The following is a 22,055-nucleotide window of genomic DNA, read 5'->3' as shown; positions in this document are numbered from 1 at the left end:
TTGAGCTAACATCTATTGCCAATCTTCCTCTTTTTGCTTGAGGAAGATGATCCCTGAGCTAACATCCGTGCCAGTCTTCCTCTATTTTGTATGTGGGATGCTGCCTCAGCATGGCCTGATGAGCAATGTGTAGGTCTACGCCCAAGATCCAAACCTACGAACCCTGGGCCACCGAAGCAGGGCATGCGAACTCAACTGCTACACCACCAGGCCGGCCCCTCTGAGATTTACTTTATGTGATATTAATATAGCCACTCCAGCTTTCTTTTGATTACTGTTAACTTGGTGTCTTTTCTCAGTCCTTTTAATTTTAACCTATTTAAAGTGTGTTTCTTGTTGGCAGCATTTTATCTACTTTGACAATCTCTGCTTTTTATTTGGAGTATTTAGACCACTTAAATTTAATGTGATTATTGATATTATTGGGTTTAAATTCAACATCTTTTGTTCATTTTCTGTTTGTCCCATCTGTTCTTTGTTCTTTTTGCCTGTTTTTTTTATGATTCCATTTTATCTCCTTTCTTGGCTTATTAGCTGTACTGCTTTGCTTTATTTTTATGGTGGTTGCTTTAGGGTTTACAGTACACATCCTTACTTGCCTCAGTCTACCTTCTGGAATTATTGCACCATTTTCTGAAGAAGAACCATGTGACAGTACACTTCCAACTCTCCTTTCCCCTACTTTGTGCTGTTGTTGTCATACATTTTACTTCTAGATATGTTGTCACCCCCCAATACCTTGTTGTTTTTAAGCAGTCAGTTATCTTTTAAGGGGATTTTAAAAATAAGAAAAAATGTCTTTTGTATTTATCCACATATTGACAATTTCTAGAGCTCTTTATTCTTTGAGTAGTTCCAGATTTCCATGTGATGTCATTTTCTTCTGTTTGAATGGTTTTCTTTAACATTTCTTGTACTGCAGGTCTTCTGGTGATAAATTCTTCCAGCTTTTATATATCTGAAAAAGTCTTTATTTGGCCTTCATTTTTTTTAAATTTATTTTTTATTGACATATAGTTGACTAGGCCTTCATTTTTGAAAGATATTTTTGCTGGCCTAAAATTCTAGGTTGGCAATTTTTGTTTCACCATTTAAAGATGTTGTTCACATGTCTTGCGTTATTTCCAGTGAGAAGTTAGCTGTGTTCACGTCTATTGTCATTCACATCTTTGGTGCAATGAACATTATGTATCCTTTTTTTCTTCTCTGAGTTTCAAGGTTTTTCTCTTTGTCAATAGTTTTAAACAGTTTGATGTTGTTAGTTTTCTTTATGTTTCCTGTGCTTGGGGTTCATTGACCTTTTTGGATCTGTGGGTTTATAGTTTTCACCACATTGGGAACAATTTTGGCCAAGTTTTCTTCAGTTATTTTTCTTCCCCCTTCTATTTGAGAGATTCTAGTTACGCTTAGGTTGCTTGAAATTATCCCATGGTTTACAGATGTTCTGTTCATTTTCTTTTAGTCTAGATTTTCCCTCTCAGTTTCATTTTGGAAAGTTTCTCTTGCTGTCTTCAGGTTCATTAATCTTTTCTTTTGTGGTACCTAATCAGCCATTAATCCCATCCAGTGTATTTTTCATATTAGATGTTGTGTTTTTCATCTCTAGAAGTTTGTTTAGGGTCTTCTTAATGCCTTCCATGTCTCTCCTTCATGTGATCGTGATGCACTCTGCCTTCTTGAAGATATGGAATATAGTTAGAATAACTAGTTTTTTGGTGCCTGGTTTACTAATTCTATCAGCGGTGTCCTTTCTGGGCTTGTTTCTGTTGATTGATTTTTCTCTTTCTCATGTGTCCTCTTTTCCTGTTTCTTTGAATGCCTGATGATTTTTTATTAGATGCCAGACATTGTTAATTTTGCCTGTTTGATTCTGGATTTTTTTGTCTTCCTTTAAATATTCTTGAGCTCTTTTTGGGGATGTAGTTATGTTACTTAGAAACAGCTTTTGAGGCTTGCTTTCTAACTGTGTTAACTGGGACCACAGCAGCCTTTAGCTGAGGGCTGGTTTTACCTGATTGCTGAGGCAGGGCACTTCTGAGTGGTCTACCCAGAGCCCCGCATGTTCCGGGGCTTTCCACTCTGGGTGGCAAGAGCACAAACGAGCCCTGGCCCCGTGTGAGCTGTGGGAGCCTGTTTGGCCCATCTTTTCAGGTGGTTTTTTCCCCGCCTTAGCTAGTTTCACCCCCACCTGCTCTGTCTGGTGCTCAGGTGAAGACTTGAGAGGAGCCCTCCCCCGACCTTCAGAGCCCTTTTCTCTGCGCACCTCTCTCTTCCCCAGTACTCTGTCCTGCTAATTCTAGTATTCCTTGGTTAGTTAGATGTGGGTGGTCATGCCAAATGAATATCTTGGGTCTGAAATTTGATTGTGAGGTGTGAGCTGGAGAACAAATTTGTGTCTTTAGTGTATAAGCTAATGTTGAAGTTATGAAAATGAATGAGAATTCCCATAAATGAAATGACAACTGAGAGGAGAAAGAGGAAAGAATAAAAATGAGGAGAATGTGATGGGAGAAAGCAGGGGAGTAGAAGGTTTCAAGATGGAAGGAAAAGAAAAATAAATGGATTCTTTGCATAAGAGATGTCTAGTGAGATAGGATTGAAGAGTATTTGTTGCATGTTTCTACATTAATTAACCCAGACTGGATCTTTCTCTTTTTTTTATACAATGCTAGATTCAATTTGCTTATATTTTTGCCTCTGTGGTCATTAATAATATTTTCCTATAATTTTCCTTTTGTCATATTGTTATTAAGTTTTGGTGTCAAGTTTATGCTAGCCTTATTAAATGAGGAGAATATTCCCTCTTTTTCTGACACCTGGAATGTTTTGTGTGTGATTGGGATTATTTTTCCTTTGAATATTGGTAGAGCTCATGGTGAGACTATTTGGGCGAGGAGTTTTCTGTGTGTGTTTAATAAGTGATTCAGTTTTAGTTAGTGGATATAGGACTCTTCAGGTTTTCTGTTTCTTCTTGAGTCATTTTTGTAAGTAATAGTTTAGAAGAATTTGGTTTTTTTGATTAAGATTTAAAATGTTTTGGCCTGAAATTTTTCATTGCATATTTTCTCTATTATTACTTTTGTCTTTTTCTTATTGGCTTGATCAGTCTTTCCAGAGGTTTGCTATTTTATTGGTGTTTTCAGAGAACCAGCTTTTGATTTTTCTTCGTCCTTCTCCAGTATATAGTTTTCTGTTTCATTGATTTCTGCTTCTGTCCTTATTTTATCTTCTATTTTGTGTTTTTTCTGTTGTTGTTTATTTCTAACTTCAGTGGTTGGATGTGGATTTCTTTTTATTTATCCTCTTTTAGATTTGTTGAGCTCCTTGAATCTGTAGACTTGTATCTTTCTCTGGTTCTAGAAGATTCTCAGCTGTTATCTCATGAAATACTGTCTTTACCCCATTGTCTCTCTCTTCTTCTGAAAATCCAGTTAGACACATGGTACACCTTTTCACTCTGTCATCCATTTCTTTCATTTTTTTTTCCTTGCCTCTTGGTACTGTATTCTGAATAATTTCTTACATCTATGTCTAATCTCCTGTTAGATCTGTACATTGAATTTTAAATTTTACTTATTATAATTTTCATAACTTCTCTTTAGTTCTTGTTCAAATCAACTTGCTGTTGATTCATATTCTTAAGCCTCTCTTATTTCTTGAAACATCTTACAAATACTCATTTTATTTTCTATGTCTGATGGTTCCAATATCTGAAGTCAGCTGTTTCTTGTTTCTGCCAGCCCTTACTCTGGGTGCCTTGTTTCCTTTTGTGTTTTGTGGATATTTAAAAAAATTTTTTATATGTTGAAGTTTTAAGAAAAATTATCCATGAGAATTTTTTTTTAACCCTGGGATGAAAGTGGATTCCCCCAGAGAGGATTTGTATTTGCTTCTGTAAGGCACTTAGAAACACTACCAGTCCGAGACTTTTTTTTTTAAGTGGTAAAATACATATAACGTAAAATTGACCATTTTAATCATTTTTAAGTGTACAGTTCAGTGGCGTTAAGTACATTCACATTGTTGTACAACTACCACCTCTATCCATCTCCAAAACTTTTTCACTTAAACTGAAGCTATGTGCCCGTTAAAGAATAGCTCCCCATTTCTCACTCTCCCCAGCCCCTGGCAACTACCATTTACTTACTGTCCCTATGAATTTAACTACTTTAGGTAACTCCTAGCCAGCCCTGGTGGTCTAGTGGTTAACATCTAGTGCTCTCACTGCTGCAGCCCAGGTTCATTCAGTCAGGGAACCACACCACCGTCTGTCGGTTTTCATGCTGTGGTGGCTGTGTGTTGCTGTGATGCTGAAAGTTGTGCTGCCAGTGCTTCAAGTAGCAGCAGAGTGACCATGGTGGGCAGGTTTCAGTGGAGCTTCCAGACTAACACAGACTAGGAGGGAGGACCTGGCCACCCACTTCTGAACAAACTGGCCATGAAAACCCTATGAGTAGCAGGGAGCATTGTCTGATAGAGTGCTGGAAGGTGAGAGGATGGTGCAAAAAGACTGGACAGGGTTCCACTCTGCTGTACACAGGGTCACTGGGAGTCGGAATCTGCTTGCTGGCACCAACACAGGGGTACCTCATATAAGTGGAATTATACAATAATTATCCTTTTCTGTCTGGCTTATTTCACTTAGTATAATGTCTTCAAGATTCGTCCATGTGGTAGCATATGTCTCTCAAGGTGGTGGTGTGGTTTTGTCTTTATTCTATTAATGTGGTCTGTCACATTGATTGATTTTCGTATGTTGAATCCAGCTTGCGTTTCTAGGATAGATGCCATTGGTCGTGGGATATAATCTTTCTTTATCTGCTCCTGGATTTCGTTTGTATTTTGCTGAGAAGTTTCTATCTGTATTCATAAGGGTTATTGGTCTGCACTTTTCTTTCCTTGTGCTGTCTGTCTGATTTGGGTATTGGGGTTATACTAGCCTGATAGAATGAGTTGTTGAGAAGTGTTCTCTTCATTTTTTGGAAGATTTTTGAAGGATTGTTGGTAATTCTTCTTTAAACATTTGGTAGAATTCACCAGTGAAGCCATCTGGTTGTGGAGCTTTTCTTTGTAGGAAGTTTTTGATTACTGATTCAGTCTCTTTACTTGTTATAGGTTTATTCAGATTTTTCCCTTTCTTGAGTGAGGTTCAGAAGCTTGTGTCTATCCAGGAACTTGTCCATTTCATCTTTGTTATCTAATCTCTTGGTGTACAACTTTTATAATAGTCCCTTATAATCCTTTTTATTTCTTTAAGATAGGTAGTAAGGTCCCCTCTTTCATTCCTAATTTTGGTAATTTGAGTCTTCTCTTTTTTTTGTTAGTCGAACTTAAAGGGTTGTCAATTTTGTTGATCATTTCAAAGAACCAACTTCTGGTTTCATTGACTTTTATCTATTATAGTTTTTCTATTTTTTGATTTATTTCTTCCCTAGTCTTTATTATTTCCTTCCTTCTACTTGTTTTGGGTTTAGTCTTCTCTTTAGTTTCTTAAGATAGAATATTAGGTTATTGATTTGGCATCTTTCTTTCTTAAAAACAAGTGATTACCACTATAAATTTCTCTTCTAAGCTTCATTGTGAGATAATGGAAAATATATATTGGTCTCTGCCCCTGGTTCCTGGCACAGAGCTCCTGAAACCCTTGTGAATTCCTAAGTGATAAGAGCACCAGGAACATCTCTTGTTCCAATGAGGTGACTTTGGGTGGGCTCCTGGATGGGGGCTGGTCACCAGAGAGACCAAGTTGTGATTAGAAGCTTGTAATTTTCAGTCCAGCCCCATCCTCCAGAGAGGGGAGAGGGACTGGGAATGGAGTTAATGATTGATTATGCCCACATGAAGAAGCTTCCATAAACCCAATAGTGTGAGGCTCAGAGAGCTTCTGGGTGGTGAATTTGTGGAGGTGCTGGGAGAGTGGTGTGCCCAGAGAGGGCACGGAAGCTGCGTGCCCCTTCCCACCTGCCTCGCCATACGCATATCTTCCGTCTCAGTGTTCATCCGGATCCTTTATCGTATCCTTTAATAAACTGGTAAACATAAATGTTTTCCTCAGTCCGGTGAGCCATTCTAGCAAATCAGTCAAACCTGATGAGGGAGTGGTGGGAACCTCAATTTGTAGCTAAATCGGACAGAAGTTTTGGGTAACCTGGGACTTAATGCTCACGTTTGGCATCTGAAGTAAGGTGGGAGCAGTCTTCTGGGACTGAGCCCTTAACCTGTGGGATCTGATGCTATCTCCAGGTAGAGAGTGTTAGAATTGAGTTAGGTCATAGGATGCCCATCTGATGTGGCAGGTGATTGTTTGGTGCGGGGAAACCCCCCACACGTTTGGTGACCAGAAGTGAAGTGTTCTGTGTGAGAGTAAAGGGAATCACAGGAGGAAGAACTGGGTTTTCCCTACTCGGGAAGGAAAACGCCGAGTTTTCCCTTTACGTTCATCAGTAAGTTAGGTATCTGCATTTCATTTTCACTTATCTCAAAATATTTTCTAATTTCTGTTGTGGTTTTTTTTTTTTGGCCCATTGATTATTTAGGAATGTATTGTTTAATTTACACACATTTATGAATTTCTCCAATTTCATTCAGTTACTGATTTCTAATGTTCTCTCCTCTTTTGTCTTTAGAAACTTTGTAGGTTTAACTTTGGCCGTGACATTTAGACCCATCTCAAATAATTTTTTTGTGTGGTGTAGTCGTGGTTAAGGCTCATTCTTTTATATGTATGGATGTCTAGTTATTCCCATCCTATTTGTTGAAAATATCTTTCACTTCTCATTCAGATGCCCTGACATATTTGCATGAATTAATCAACCATATAAATCAAACCTATTTCTGAACTCTCTATTCTGTTACATTAATTAATTTTTTAACTTTTAGTTTATTGTTATTGTAGTTTTATAGTAAGTCTAGAAATTCAATGGTTTGAATCCTACAGCTTAGCTTTTTCATGATTATTTTGACTATTCTAGGTACTTCACATTTCCGCAAAAATCTTAGAATCAAATTTTCATTTTCTACAAACCAGGCTGTTGTGATTTTGTTGTTTATTATGAATTAATTTGTAGAGAATTGATGTTTTAACAATAGTGAGTCTTCCAATCCGTGAATATAGGATACTGCTCTAGTTTAGGTCTTTTAAAATTTTCTCAGTAGTGTTTAATTTTTGGTATGAAGGTCTTGCACATCTTTTATTAAATTTATTCTGAACTATTTTGTTTTTGATGCTGTTGTAAACTGAATTTTTCTTGTAATTTTAGTTTTCATTTGTTTGCTGCTTATGTAGAAATAAAGTTTATTGTTAGATTGACTTGCAGTCGTTAATGTATACTGCAATTTTGATAAATTTATTAGTTCTAGATATTTTTGGTAAATTCTTTGGGATTTTCTTTGCAAATACTTATGTCATCTATGAGTTTTACTTCCTCCCTTCTAATCTTTATGCCTTTGGTTGCTTTTTCTGGCCTTACTGCACTGGCTAAGACCTTCAGTAAAATATTGAATGGAAATAGTAAGCATGGGGCCAGCCCCGTGGCTTAGTGGTTAAGTGCTCGCGCTCCACTGCTGGCGGCCCAGGTTCAGATCCTGGGCGTGCACCGATGCACCGCTTCTCCAGCCATGCTGAGGCCCGCGTCCCACATACAGCAACTAGAAGAATGTGCAACTATGACATACAACTATCTACTGGGGCTTTGGGGGGAAAAATATAATAAAATAAGAATTCCCTTTAAAAAAAAATAGTAAGCATGGACATAATTGCCTTGTTTCCTTTCTTTTGGGTAAAATATCCATGGAATTTTGGTTTAAAATAATTTTTTTATATATAGATGTTTCGTTTATTTCCTTTTCGGATCTACCTGATCATTTCTGATTGTCTTTAACGCTTTCTTATCTTTGTAAATCCATCCTTTAAACATTTCACAGGCAACTATTTCATACTCTGTATCTCATAATTCTAGCCTTTGGAGTCTTTATAAGTCTGTATCTGTCGCTTATTATTATTATTTTTTTTTTCTTATTGTCATGCAAAGTGGCTCACCTCCTCGGTTGCGTGGTAATTTTGGTTTTGTAGGTTCTGGACTGGTCCTAGAATCTTAGATTGAGCTCCTTCATCTTGTTGGGATGAGGATTTATACCCACTCTTGGTGCTTCTGTCTCCATGGGCCCCGAGAGCAGCCATTTCCCTCTTTTGTTTCCTGTTTCCAGTGGTAGCCTCAGTTCTGATTTTTTTAAAAAATGTTTGTTTGTTGACCAAGCAGTGTGGGGAAGAGATTTCCTCTACTTTCTTTGAGACCAACAGTGTGTCCCCAAGTATATCATATCTAGAGTGAAGTTGCTTTAGGTCCCTTCGAGCATCTGAGTTGCCATATTGCCATAAGTCTTTCATTCTTTTTTGTTTCAACTCTTATCTCTATGTGAATAACTCCCAAATCTTTTTCTCATGTTGGCCTTTCTTTTTGAGTTTGAACTGCCTATTGGATATTTCTCATCAAATGTTCTGTAAATACCCTAAATTCAGCATTTCTAAAATCAAACTCATTATTTTGCTCAATATATGTGCCTCTTTCTTTTTTTCTTTTTTTGTGAGGAAGATCAGCCCTGAGCTAACATCCATGCTAATCCTCCTCTTTTTGCTGAGGAAGACCGGCTCTGAGCTAACATCTATTGCCAATCCTCCTCCTTTTTTTTCCCCAAAGCCCCATTAGATAGTTGTATGTCATAGTTGCACATCCTTCTAGTTGCTGTATGTGGGATGCCGCCTCAGCATGGCCGGAGAAGCGGTGCGTCGGTGTGCACCCAGGATCCGAACCCAGGCCGCCAGTAGCGGAGCACGCGCACTTAACCGCTAAGCCACAGGGCCAGCCCCTCCTCTGTACTTTAAATTCCCCAGGTCTGAAATGGAATGTGTTTCCTGCCCTAGATCTGCTCGTGCTCCTCTTCCCTGGTCTTTGCCGATGGAAACTGCTGAGTGATTACAGTCCCTTCCATCTTCCTTGCTCCGTTGACCAAGTCTGTCTTTTAAACATGCAGATTACCTCTCATCTTCTCTAGTCTTGCTGCTGCCACCTGTGTGGTCCTTGTTATCTCTTACCTGGAGTTGTATGATAATTTCCTCACCGTTCCCTTCTGTCTCTTCCTCCATATATCTGCTGACAGTGTAATCTTTCTGTGTACAGCTCATTATTGTTATCTATTTTTTAAAAAATCTACAGGGTTCTTCGTTGCCTGTGGAATAAAGGTTGAACTCTTTAATGTGGCTTGTAGGTTTAGTAGGTTTACCTTACTCCACATCACTCCGCTACACGCCCCTCCCCTCAGCCAGACTGAGCTGCTGGGCGCTCGCTCTTCCCTGCCCTGCCGTCTTGCATCTTGGCTTCCGTGGCTTTATCCTCGTGAGCTGCCCTTTCTTTCTCATCTTTAGATCTGACCCTTGCTTCAGAGTTCATCCTCTTGTCATCTCCTCTGCAGAGCCTTTCATCCAGCAGTCTTTCTGGGGAACTTTCACAGCACTTTCTTGTGTTGCGAATTGTCTCTACCTCCCGCTAAAGATGTTTGTAGCATGCTGGCTCCCCTGGACCTCTGAACGCGGGCTTTCTGTGGGACTTCAGGAATAATTCAAAATAAAGATTCCTGGGCCCATCCCATGGAAATTCTAGTTCAGTAGATCTAGGGTAGGTCTTGGGAATCTGAAATTTTAAAAAGCTCCTGGATTTTTCTAATTTGACGTGAGATATTTGAATCGCTGGTCTGTCTGCCCCGCAGTTTTGGTTACTGATTCTATCCTCTTTTTGAATTGTTTAACTTTTGGGGTGTTTATCTTGTCTAAATTGCATTGCAAACTCCCTGAAATTTTTTGTTTCTCCTCTACAGTATTCAGCCTATAGACATACTGTAGATGTTGAATGTTGAATAAATGAAAGATTGAAGTAAGATCCTTCAGTTGATATATCTGTAGTAGAAACTATACTGAAGAGAATGTGTTTCTTAGGACACATACTTCACTGAAGTTTACAGAGTAGCCAGTTGTGGCTATTCTGAAGGAAAAGGAGCCATACCGCTTCGGAAGAGAAGAGACTCCAAGCAGTGATTCACAGAAGTGTAATAAAATAATATAGCACCTGTAGCGTCACACGTGTGCTGTTTGCTTATGTTATGATAGAAGAGAAAGAAGATAAAACAACAAGGGTCAGGTTCCAAGTCTAGAGTGCATTATTCCTAACAGTAAGAAGTGAGACCACATTTGTTCCGTGGAGAGGTGGCCCTGTCACCCTCGCTATGGGAGACATTGCTGACCAACCAGCACTCTTGTTGTTGAGCCTCAGCATCCTTTCAACATAGCCTTCCAGCAGGGGCCACCAGTCCGTCAACATCAGCGGAAAACCTCTCTGTGGTCCCTGGTATAGGTCCCTGGTATAGGAAATGTTGTTGAGGCTGTCTTTTGAGGTTAATTTAAAAAGCACTGAGGAATGATTGTGATCTCCACAATCAAAACTCTTTAAGTGCGTGGCAGGAAAGGGTCCCTCTGAAAGGGCAGCTCTTTGAAAGTAGAGGTCACTGCTCTGTTCTGGTGCGACCTCTCTTTTAGGAAATTATGCTGAGTGCTAATGAGGATAGCTGCTCTGTCATTTACTCAGACTTTTTAGTAAGTAAAGGCAAAGAAATTATTTTCTTCCCAAGAATCACCAGTCACTTAAAGTTTAGAAGACTGGTGCATTAGGTGTCTAGTTATGACATGCTGAAGGGTGAAGCTTCGTAAAGCATTGGGTTTAAGAAGCCACCTCACTTATTGTTGACGCAGTGTCCTTATTTTCAGCTCTGCTCTAATTCTCTTCCTCTGATTTTGTTGGTATGTGCTCACGGGATTTAACCTTGTGCATCCTGCCACTCTTGCTCAGAGTGGCCCTTTCTAAACAAGCCTGACGTGTAATCAGTTTTCACTTCTCTCCCTGCACTTTCCAGGTCAGATGACGATGACACAGAGACCAGGAGCTCCAGGGTGACCCAACTTTGCACTTACTTTCAGCAGAAATATAAGCACCTCTGCCGCCTGGAGCGGGCAGAATCTCGTCAGAAGAAATGCCGGCACACGTTTAGGAAAGCCTTGCTGCAGGCGGCCAGCAGAGAGCCAGAGTGCACCGGGCAGTTCATCCAGGAGCTGCAGAGAGCTGCGTGCAGTCGAGCCAGGTTAGAGCCCTGCCGGCCACCTGCTTCCGAGGGGCTTGTCTCAGTTTGTTTTGTGTGTATTTTGAGAGGGTAGTTGAGATACGAGGGACGGTGGGCATTTAAGCCTGAAATATTTAGGCACTGTATTTTGGTCTTGTTGCTCAGATGAAGTTCTACATAGGTGGTAAAAGAATACTGCCATGAGCTGACAGTAAAATTAAAGCATTACTGTATTTTGCTGGAGTTTGATTAGAATTTATTTAATAAAGGATTTGAGAATTTTACCTGTCTTTAAAAAAATACAATGCTTAGAAATTTCATGTTATTTCAAAGTAATATTTGTATTTTTATTTACTACAAAAGTAGTATTTCACATTTTTTACTTGTATTATTTTAAAATTTTCTTTCCAATGTATTTTCCCACATATTATGTGTTCAAAATATCTTATTACATTGGATTTCTTTTGGGAAAAATTCAGTTCTGTTGATAGTACAGATACTTCCTTATTGTGAAAATTTTGAAAAATATAGAAAAAAGAAGGGGAAAATCTCAGTAATATCAACATTCACAAAACAGAGAATATGCATTGTGAACATTTTGACTCTTTTTGCTTCTAGTTGTTTTCTGTGTCTGGTATGTGGGTGTATATTGTATGAAATCTCCAGTGAGCCATGTTTGTATTAAGAAGCAAAATTAAGATCATGCTATGTATTTTTTTTATTTCCTGCTTTTTTTCCATTTAACACTGAATTATGACCATTTTCTCATGATATTAATTCTTTAAAACATGACTTGATGGCTTCATAACATGGATGTTAGTCCTTACACTTCCTGTTTTATGTATGTATTTAAGCAAAACTGGATCTCTACTATTTAAGAGTATGTGTCCAGTTTTTTTATCGTAAAAATATATCATACCCGTTCCCCTCTTTTCTCAAAGATTGTTTTGGAAACATGATTTATAATGTTTTCATAATGTTTTATTGAATGAAAATCTATATATTGGAAATATAGAGTTATTTGATGTTTTGATGAAAAAATTATGGTATATTGCCGTTTTGGAAGTTTATCTAAGTGGTAAAAATGTAAATTGAATCATAATTATATTAGATTATGTACCTTTTGAAAATACTAGCTTAATTGAATTGAAAATTTCCAAAACATCTTTTTATTGAAGGAAATAATTTTCAGATTTAGAAGGCTCAGTTCTGTAATGAGTTTTTTTCTTCACACTTTTTACTTATTAATTTTTTAGATAACCTTGAATATATAACATTTTAGGAGTTTATATACCTAAATATTAGCAGTAGTTATCTCTAGATCGTGGGATTATTGATAAATTAAAGTTAAAAAAAATTTGTAGTCTGTATATTCTGTTTTCTATAGTAATCATGAGCCACTTGAAGAAAAAAGGGTTTAAAAAACCCAGACAACTAAAAAAAATAATCTTTGCTTTAGTAGCTATTGATCATATTTCTTGCATACCTATATAGTTTTTGAAATTTCATTTTAGTTTTGTGTATTTTCATTTTCATTATATTTGCTGTAAAAAAAGTAACCTAGTTTTCAATCACTTACCTTAAAAAGATGCTATGCCCTGAGGAGTTTTCTGCTTCTTGGCATAGAGTTGTGTGAAACTGTGATTGTGTGTCTAATATACCTGCATAGTGACTGCAGCCTGCCGTATTTTCCCTCACTTGTAGAGCTCCCAGTCCTCTGTAGGGAGGTAGTGTCTGTTCTAGAACATTCTGTAGGTCGTAGTTTACTGACTTAGAGACTTATCTTTCTCAGAAAAATTTCCAAATTCCCTTGACTATGTTAGGTCCCCTGTTGTATATGGTTATTGTGCTCTGCACTCTGCTTCATTGTAGGATTTTATACTTACATTAATGTCTGTCTGTCAGGCTAGACAATAATTTCTATGAGGGCAGGAACAATGTACATTTTGTTCTTAAATCTCCAGTGTTGATAAATAGAATTGAATAAGTGAAGAGACATCTGTTCTCTATTTGTTGAAAGAATTCACTCAGTTTGACATAGGTTTTAAAATAATGATAGCTGACATTTATATTATATAATGCTTTTTAAGTATAGAATTTCAGTAGAAACTTTAGTTTTGTCCAGCATGAAGCATTGTGTATGTAAAGCGTTGTATACATTGCGTTTAGTATATTTTTATGACCTTCTCAAAGATGTAAGAGACGATACTATGAGTTGGGGACACTTTGGTATTTGTGTAGAAAACTGTATTTATTTATGATTTGTGATTTATTTATGATTATGTGGTTATGTGATTATAACATTATGATTATGTGATTATGATTTATTGATGAAGGCAGAATCAACCCCTTCCTTTTGAGAACATCTCCCAAACCACCTTTAGTGATATTTTTTAAAGAATTTCCTGAGTTACAAAACAAACACCAAGATGAACTCTCTTATAGTTCCCGGGTTTACTGGATGTCATTTGGTTGTGTCACCCATGAATGGTAAAAAGTGTGTTGCCCGGTGCCTCGCTGATAATCTTATGACGATGTGCCGTAAGCATTCCCTGGTGATTGGTAGCTTGCTCCTTTACGTTATATTTTAGGTTCACAAAAAACTGCTGTCAGTTGGATAATGCCCTTCGTCTATTTGATGTTTTTGCTGTCCGAGACTAATTCCACAAAAGACATTTAAAAAGTTGCTGTTAAATATATTTAGAAATTAAAACGTTAATGGCTACCTTCTAATAGGTATCTATTAAAATATCGTTTGGATATAAACTGAATAACATTAAAGTATTTTTTTTTTTTTTTTTAAAGATTTTATTTATTTTATTTTTTTCCCCCCAAAGCCCCAGTAGATAGTTGTATGTCATAGCTGCACATCCTTCTAGTTGCTGTATGTGGGACTCGGCCTCAGGATGGACGGAGAAGTGGTGCCTCGATGCACACCCGGGATCCGAACCCGGGTCACCAGCATCGCAGCGCGCGCACTTAACCACCAAGCCACAGGGCCGGCCCACATTAAAGTATTTTTTATCTAATAACTTTGTCATATTTATTGGTGAATATGTGGAATAAACCATTGAAATAGCTCAAAGTATAAACCCTACTCCTAGTATCTTGTAGCCCACAATACTACAGAGACTAGTGTTGTTTGTATGGAAACTTCATTGTTAGTGGGGGATCCAATAGAGCTTTCAAAATGGAAGCCTGTGGTAGATGTTTTCATATTAAAAAACATGAAAACGTTTTGATAATTCTCCCTTGGTTTTGTTGGGATTATCTGGACAATAAAATATATCTAACATCATAGCAGCATTTTTACTTTATGTTATCCATGGGAATATTGAAAGTCTGACTTCAGGTTTATTTTAAGAGATAGGTTGGTGAGTTGGAACATATTGGCGATTTTAAAAAATGAAACCAGTGGTTTCCTTTGAAGTCTGGGATAAAGAGAGTGAGGGAATGTGTTGTACACTGGCCTTGGTAGATGGCCGAGCAAATTATTAAAGTGTGCAACGAAAATTATCCACTCAATATAGAGTCTGCCTTCTATTTAAATCTAGACCGAGAGAATTTGGGCTTAGCTTCATTTATTTGAAATTGTATGTCCGTTTTACAGGGCTAAAGTTGTTGACCACTTCCGCACTCTTGTGGTCCTGGAGGACCTCGCAGAGCCCTTCATTAAGGCGGCGTCCAGGGCAGCACCTGGTTGTCCATGTGCATTTACCGTTCATATGAAAGTTACAACAGAAGTATTCTTTTATTTAGATTTTATGTAAATTCATTTGTAATTTAGATTCTGTATGACCTTCTCTAATTTGTGTAAATCATTCCGTTGAAATCCTTAGAAAGATACTGGAAACAAACAATTCAAAAGATTTTTTTATCTCTGGTGCCTGCCCTGTGACTCAGTGAAGTAGACTCCTCCATACGCAGACATGCGTCAAGGCCTAGCGTTTCTGAGGCTGTAGAGAGGCACGTAGAGAGGATGGTTTTTGTGCTTCTAAGAATTTAAATATTGTGGGTTTTTTATGTTTGTATAAACTATAGTGGGATCCACAAACTCATGAAATGAATACTTATCATAGAGGGAGTGGGAGTTGTCAAATCAGGACGAGGGTGGAAAGGGGATTCTTCACTGGCTAGCTTTCTCTTCGATTTTTTTTGGAACCGTGTGAACGCATTGCCTGTTCATAAAATTCAAAAATAAATTAAAATATTTAAATATTAAATATACAAAGTGGAGATAGCATTTAACGAAAGTTGGAGTCAAACGTATGATAGAAAGTTAAAAAAAAGTCCCGAGTGAGTGCATTTTGGAAGATGAGAGCAAATCAACCATTTCTGCATATCAGTGTCCTCTCCTAATGTGTTAATCAGTGTGTTTGCAGATTTGCTGTTCAGCAGCAGACACAGCCAAAATCTGATAGTGATGATACAACTGTGGTGACTGCCGACCTCACACTGTTTGCTGTGGCCACAGTGTCTGCTGTACGTGACAGGTGTTTAGGTGGGCTGTGTCTTTGGTGCGTACCTGTCAGCTAAAGGCGCTCTTCTCTCCACTTCACGGGTGAGGAAGTGGAGGCTTAAGCAAGGCTGAGTGACTGGCCCAAGGTCACACAGCTAGGAAGGGATAGAGCTAGCCTCATGTCCTCGTTACTTTTCTCTACTGCCTCTTTGTGAAGTAAAAGGAACCAGATATCACTTTAAAAAAAAAACAAAGTCAAAACCGTTTCTGATGTAATTATTTGTTTTGTCAGTAGATTGGAGAAATATTGGAACTGGTTGTTGTAACTCATATTTGCATTTATTTAATGAATGTAGATAGGTCAAATGTTGGTATTACATTGTGGTAACATATGTTGGAAAACTGCCCTGGATTCTTAAAGCATTTTTCAAAAATTAATTTTGTTTTTTTCTTTCTCAGCATAAGCCAGACCAAGTTGAGGGAGATGGAGCCAGCCGTGTGCAGTGGAACCGTGAAGGGTGAACAGTGCACTAACAGAGCCCTTCCCTTCACCAGACATTGTTTCCAACGTATCCTCTTCACTAAATTGACAGGCGCTGACAAGTGTTGACTTGTTTGGGGCTGTGTATTTCATTCTTAGGCCAAGTGAATGACTTTTTTTTTTTTTTTTTAATTTTATTTATTTATTTATTTATTTTCCCCCCCAAAGCCCCAGTAGATGGTTGTATGTCATAGCTGCACATCCTTCTAGTTGCTGTATGTGGGACGCAGCCTCAGCATGGCCGGAGAAGCGCTTGGTGCGTCGGTGCGCGCCCGGGATCCGAACCCGGGCCGCCAGCAGCGGAGCTCGCGCACTTAACCACTAAGCCACGGGGCCGGCCCAAGTGAATGACTTTTGAAATCATAACTATTTAATGTTTAAAATAATTTTTAGGGCTGGCCCCGTGGCTTAGCGGTTAAGTGTGCGCGCTCCGCTGCTGGCGGCCCGGGTTCGGATCCCGGGCGCGCACCGACGCACCAAGCGCTTCTCCGGCCATGCTGAGGCTGCGTCCCACATACAGCAACTAGAAGGATGTGCAGCTATGACATACAACCATCTACTGGGGCTTTGGGGGGAAAAAATAAATAAATAAAATCTTTTAAAAAAAAAATAAATAAAATAATTTTTATATAACTTCCAGTTTTCATGATGTCCTCTGAATAATTTCTTTCTGCTTATCTCTTTGCAATTCTTTATTCAAGAATCACATTAAAATAAGCAAAATTGACAGCAAGTAGCAGGTTCTTCTAGTGGCTGTCAATTAAATTTTGTTAACAGAATTCTGTTCCTTCCGGTGGTTCTAGATAGTTTATAAGAGGCAACTATAAGATTCATTGTTGGAAAAATCAAATATTATTCAAAGACTGTTTTTAGTCTTCCAAGAAAGTTATGTAGTTTTATAACGTGCCTTCTGCAGTGGGAATAATTTGCTGTTTGTATTGAGTACAGTGCTGATTTGAAATGAATGAAAGATAAACATCACTTTCTACTAGGAAAGAAGATACCTGGAGACAGAATATACTTGAGGAAAACTATGTTAAAGAGCTTCAGGCTGGTTATGAAATCTTACTACTCTCACTTTTATTAAACATCTAAAATTGAGTAGCATTTGAAAATTCATATAGTAGCAATTATTCTTCTTTACTATCTGTTTGACTTTTGCCCTCCTTTCTGCTCTTAGAGTTGTATTTTCACAACTTTTTCAGGAGCAGCTTCTATGCAAGACAGGCTTTATCAATAGCCCTAACCATAAGAGCATAAAGGAAAACAGATGCTTCCTGAGTGGAGAGAAAGTAAATGATGTGGGAATGTAGGTAGTTGTTGAGCATATGGATGCTTAAAAGTGTTGATGCTGTGAAGCTGACATTCCAATTTTAATAGCGCAGTTTTGATTGAAAGGTAATTTTTTATAAGTTGTAAGTTTGAGTTTGGGGTTGGAAATGTGAAATGAAAAACCCAAATTTGCATAGATGAGTTTTTTGTAACTATATCTTTATTTTTCTTGATGAGTATCATGTGCAGAAGTTTTCCTTAAAAGAAAGTAGTTGTGGTTTTTTTAACCATTATAGTGTAACTTTTAGAAGTTAGTGTGTTAAGAAGGAAATGACCCTGCTTCTCCAAATAACAGAAATCAGAATGGCCACGCAGTAGACTCATGTTAGGAGCCCATTAGCAAAACGGACTCCCTCAGAAGTATCTTCTGATAAATAATGATGGTAAATTCAACTGTTACCATTTTCCCACGTCAGTAGTTGGGTTGATTGTTTAGCTTTTATACATAATAAAATGTATAAGTCCTAAATGAAGTAAGGGAGGAAGCAAATGTTATACAAAAATTTTAAAATTAAATAGAATTTCAGTGTATTTTATTCCTAACCTAAAAAACCCAGATATCCTCTTGAACCGCTCTCAGCAGCTCTTCTCAAGTTGCACGGCCAAGTTTGCAGACGGACAGCAGTGCTCGGTGCCCGTGTTTGACATTACACACCAGACACCTCTGTGTGAGGAACATGCCAAAAAAATGGTAAGTTCCAATTTTGTGTTCTGCGGCAGAGGCTTTCTGACTTTTGACAGCTATCCATAGTAGGAAGTACGCTGTGACTTAGCACAAACTATGTGTGTGTATAAATCCCTGAAACAAGTTTTATGAAACGGTACTTTTAGTACCTGATATTTTATAGTCTGTTCTATATTACTGAAAAAAAATGCTGGTCGTGACCCATCGAATTAATGTCGTATCCTCATTAAAAAAGAAAAAAACAAACGAAACACTGTTATGGACGAGTCCTAGTAGAACTTAGATATGGGTATTTTGTTTATTGTCTATCCCTGTTCTGTACCTCTCTTCTCCTTAAGATACATTTTCGTGTATGTAGCAGATTCCCCAAGCTCTTTCTTTGCCCCATTTCTCTAGGTTTTTGCTTTTTTATATACAATTCTATGAATGTCTTGAATATTTGATAAAATTTTGGCCCAAAGCCAAACCTTTCTATAATTCTGTTGAACTTAATTATTGCTTTTGTTAATGCTGATATCATAAACCCTAATTAATTCAGAATTATTTGGAGGAGAAACAAGTCTGAATTAGTGAATCAATTTGAATTATATAATCATTTAAAATAAATGCATTTTTGTTGTTTCACCCATCAGACACTCATTGAGTTCTTCTGCTATTTGCAAGGTATTGTGCAAGGGATGTGTACTAAAAGTTGAGTGAGAAAATTCTTGCCCTCTGTAAGCATTTCATGGTTTTCAGGCTGCCTCAGGGTAGCCCAGTGGGCGTTGGACCAGGAGTTAGTCCAAGGTTGTGATCTGGCATTGCCGCTAGTGTAACAGGACCAGTGCTTCATTCTTTCTGGACCTCAGTTTCCAAGTTTTTAGTTCCCAGGCTGCTTCACTACCAAGAACTTCTTTTGTTTTTTAATTTCTTTTATAGAGCACATATTTTGAAAATTTTTATAGTAAACTACATATACAAATGTTGAGTAATTATTTTTCTTCCCATTTTAATTTAAAAACATTTAAAATATGGACATTTTTGTTAGCTTATTCAGGCGTTATCATGGTTAGGGAGTGATTTCTTTGTGCTTTTGGGACCACTTTTGTGGACGTTCATTGGTTTCACAGGCCCTTGTTAACATGGGCACTTCAGACCACGGAAGTGAATGATCCTGGTTGTAGGTTCTGATTTAAAGTCACACCATTCAGCATGCTTCTAATAAGACAAGGAAAATATTGTTAAATAGGGAGGCTGTACTTCAGGGTCTGCTTTATTGGTTTAATAAGAGTGAAGTTTTCATTAGTATGACAACAACTATTATGTGAATGGTTTTTTTTTTTTTTTTTTGAGGAAGATTCCCCTGAACTAACATCTGTTGGCAATCTTCCTCTTTTTCTTTTTTTCCTCCCCAAAGCCCCCGTACATAGTTGTATATCCTAGTTGTAGGTCCTTCTAGTTCTGTGTGGGACGCTGCCTCAGCATGGCTTGATGAGTGGTGAGTAAGTCCACACCCGGGATCTGAACCGGCAAACCCCGGGCCGCCGAAGTGGAACGTGCGAACTTAGCTGCTACGCCACCAGGCCGGCCCCTGTGAATGCTTTTAAAGAACTGAAAGCAGTGTATTTTCTTCAGCTGATTAAATATTCCTACTTAGGCAAATTCACCTAGGCAAACATAAGGTTGAATTAGTATAATTAGTCATAAAATAATATACATTTTATATGATAATATAAAATAAAAAGATAATATAAAATAATATTAATCAGGTTTGTAAAAGGTATTTATGATTGAAAGTTTTGAGAATGGTTCTCTCTCTGAAAGCAGTTTGAGCTATTCTTGTTTTAAGTTAAAAATTACATAAGAGTATAGCAAACACTTGTAATCCCATCAGTCCCCAGGTAAGAGACTTACAAGTGTGCCAGACTTACACTGCAAGACTTAGAATCGCGCAGATCTCTTGGCTCTACTTTCAGTCTGTACCTTGAATCCAGGTGCATTTCGACGACTTCCCTGCTTCCACCCTAGCCTTAGCTGCCGACGTCCTTGCTGCGTTGTCGTAATAGTCTCCTCATTGGTCTTCCTGCTTCTTGCCATGCCCCCCGTACCCAGTTGTATTGTTCACATGGCAGCCAGAGTGGGCCGTGTGTCCCTCTTTCTCTGAACTCCACAGTGATGTGCTCCTTTGAGGGACAGTTCTGTGGGTTTTGACAGGGCATGAGTCATATAACCACCACCATCATCAAGACGTGGGACAGTTCCATCACCCCCAAAATTCTCTGTACTACCCCTTCGTATCAGTCCTTTCCTCCGTCTCCACTGCTCTGTTTCTGTCCCTATAATTTTACATTTTCCAGAATGTCTTATAAATGGAAGTATCCAGCATGTTGCCTTTAGAGCAGGCCTTTTAGAGTACACATCTGATCATTTTAGTGCCCTGATCAGAACCTTCCGGTGGCTTTCCATCACATCTAGAATCAAGTCCAGAATTCCTACCACAGCCTGTGAGGCGCCTCCTCGTCTGGCCCTGGCCCCTCTGCAGCTTCACCTCACGCCCTCGCTTCTGGAGTCCCAGCAGCACTGGTCTTCTTGCTGTTTCTTGCACACTCTGAGTATGCGCCCACCCTCAGGGCTTTGTACTTGTTTTTCTCTTTTCCTGGAATGTTTTTTTCCCCAGATTTCTACCTGCCTCAGTCCCTCATTGCATTCAGGTTTCTCAGATGTCACTTCATTAAAGAAGTCTCCCGCCTCCCCTGTCACTTTTTATCCTCACAGTCTACTTTATTTTTCTTCCTGACATTTGTATCTGCCTAACCTTACGTCATTTATGAATTAGTTTATTTGTTGTCTGTATCCCTCTCCTAGAATGTCAGCTTCTCAGAGGCAGGAACATTTTTGTCCGTTGCTGTCTCCCCAGTGTTTAGAACAGAGACGCTCAGTCAGTAATTACTGAATGATTCATGGCTGGGCGGGCTGGAGATTCAGAACTAGACATGGCCACTGCATAGATCAGGCATTGGTGGAGGAGGCTTAAGCTGCTGGAAGCCCAGGCTGGAGACAGAACATGGTATTTCAGCAGGGACGAGACCACAGCAGATGGTAAGTGAGCACATGCATTGTCCTGACATATAAACAGAGTGAGACAGTGAAACAGCTGGGCGTGAACAGTGTTTGTCAGTAGTGCAGGCCGATGAGCAGTTGGCATTAGGAAAGCCTCTAGGGCACGGGGCTCTTGCTGTCTGGAGGAGCTCCGTGAGGGACAACCGTGAGCGAGGCAGGGCCTCTGTTACGGGCATTCTGTGAGTGCCCGGCACTTTACCAGTGATGTTGCCAGGTGCGAGGCATAAGCTTAGGAGAATTAGACACAAGCCTAGAACCAGACAGGTGGTACTGGGAGTCTTATAGTTGGGCTTGCGTATCTTGGGCTGGAGCTCTCTAACTTCTTCTGCCTAAGATCCATGCGGTCCTAGAGGGAAGGCCTGGAATGGGTACCCACCACGCTGGTGGAGCTCGTCATTGCTCATTATTTGTTGAATTAAATAGTGGACATGATAAAAGTAGACATCAAGCGTTGAGCCAAAAAGAACAACAGAGGCTGGGAAGCAGCCTCTTTTTTGTCGTTGTTTAAAAATTTGTGCATTTGTGACTTGAGTCCGTAATTGTGTTGGATTCAAGTATTTGGCTGGAGTTAAACTTCTTTGAGATTTCCTGAATTTAAGCTTTAATTTTATTCTTTCTTGTTTTGAGTTTGTTTGATGCTAGTGATGATAGTCATTAGTCTTCAAATACTATTGTCTACATTCTTCTTATGTATTTAGTTATGAGTTATGACAGAATTCGTCAAATCAAAGGTGACATCAGTTATAAAACAGCTCTTGTTTTATATACCACCAAGA

The 22,055-nt window shown here is 38.6% G+C and overlaps 1 protein-coding gene across 3 annotated transcripts in view; it reads left to right on the top strand.

The window, feature by feature from the left end:
• The window catches only part of INO80D (INO80 complex subunit D), a 70,582-nt gene that overhangs the window by 31,908 nt on the left and 16,619 nt on the right, over nt 1–22,055 (top strand). For all 3 annotated transcript variants that reach the window (XM_087435686.1, XM_087435684.1, XM_087435685.1), the window contains 3 exons: nt 10,960–11,184; nt 16,082–16,191; nt 18,053–18,186. In XM_087435686.1, coding sequence (XP_087291812.1) covers nt 10,960–11,184; nt 16,082–16,191; nt 18,053–18,186 — 469 coding nt within the window. The remainder of the gene's footprint in view (nt 1–10,959; nt 11,185–16,081; nt 16,192–18,052; nt 18,187–22,055) is intronic.

This window comes from Ceratotherium simum, chromosome 9 (assembly GCF_057802395.1).
Source record: "Ceratotherium simum simum isolate JZ-2026a chromosome 9, ASM5780239v1, whole genome shotgun sequence".
Taxonomy (NCBI): Eukaryota; Metazoa; Chordata; class Mammalia; order Perissodactyla; family Rhinocerotidae; genus Ceratotherium; species Ceratotherium simum.
The sequence above is the reverse complement of the archived record's forward strand: the minus strand, read 5'-3'. Positions and strand labels throughout refer to the sequence as shown.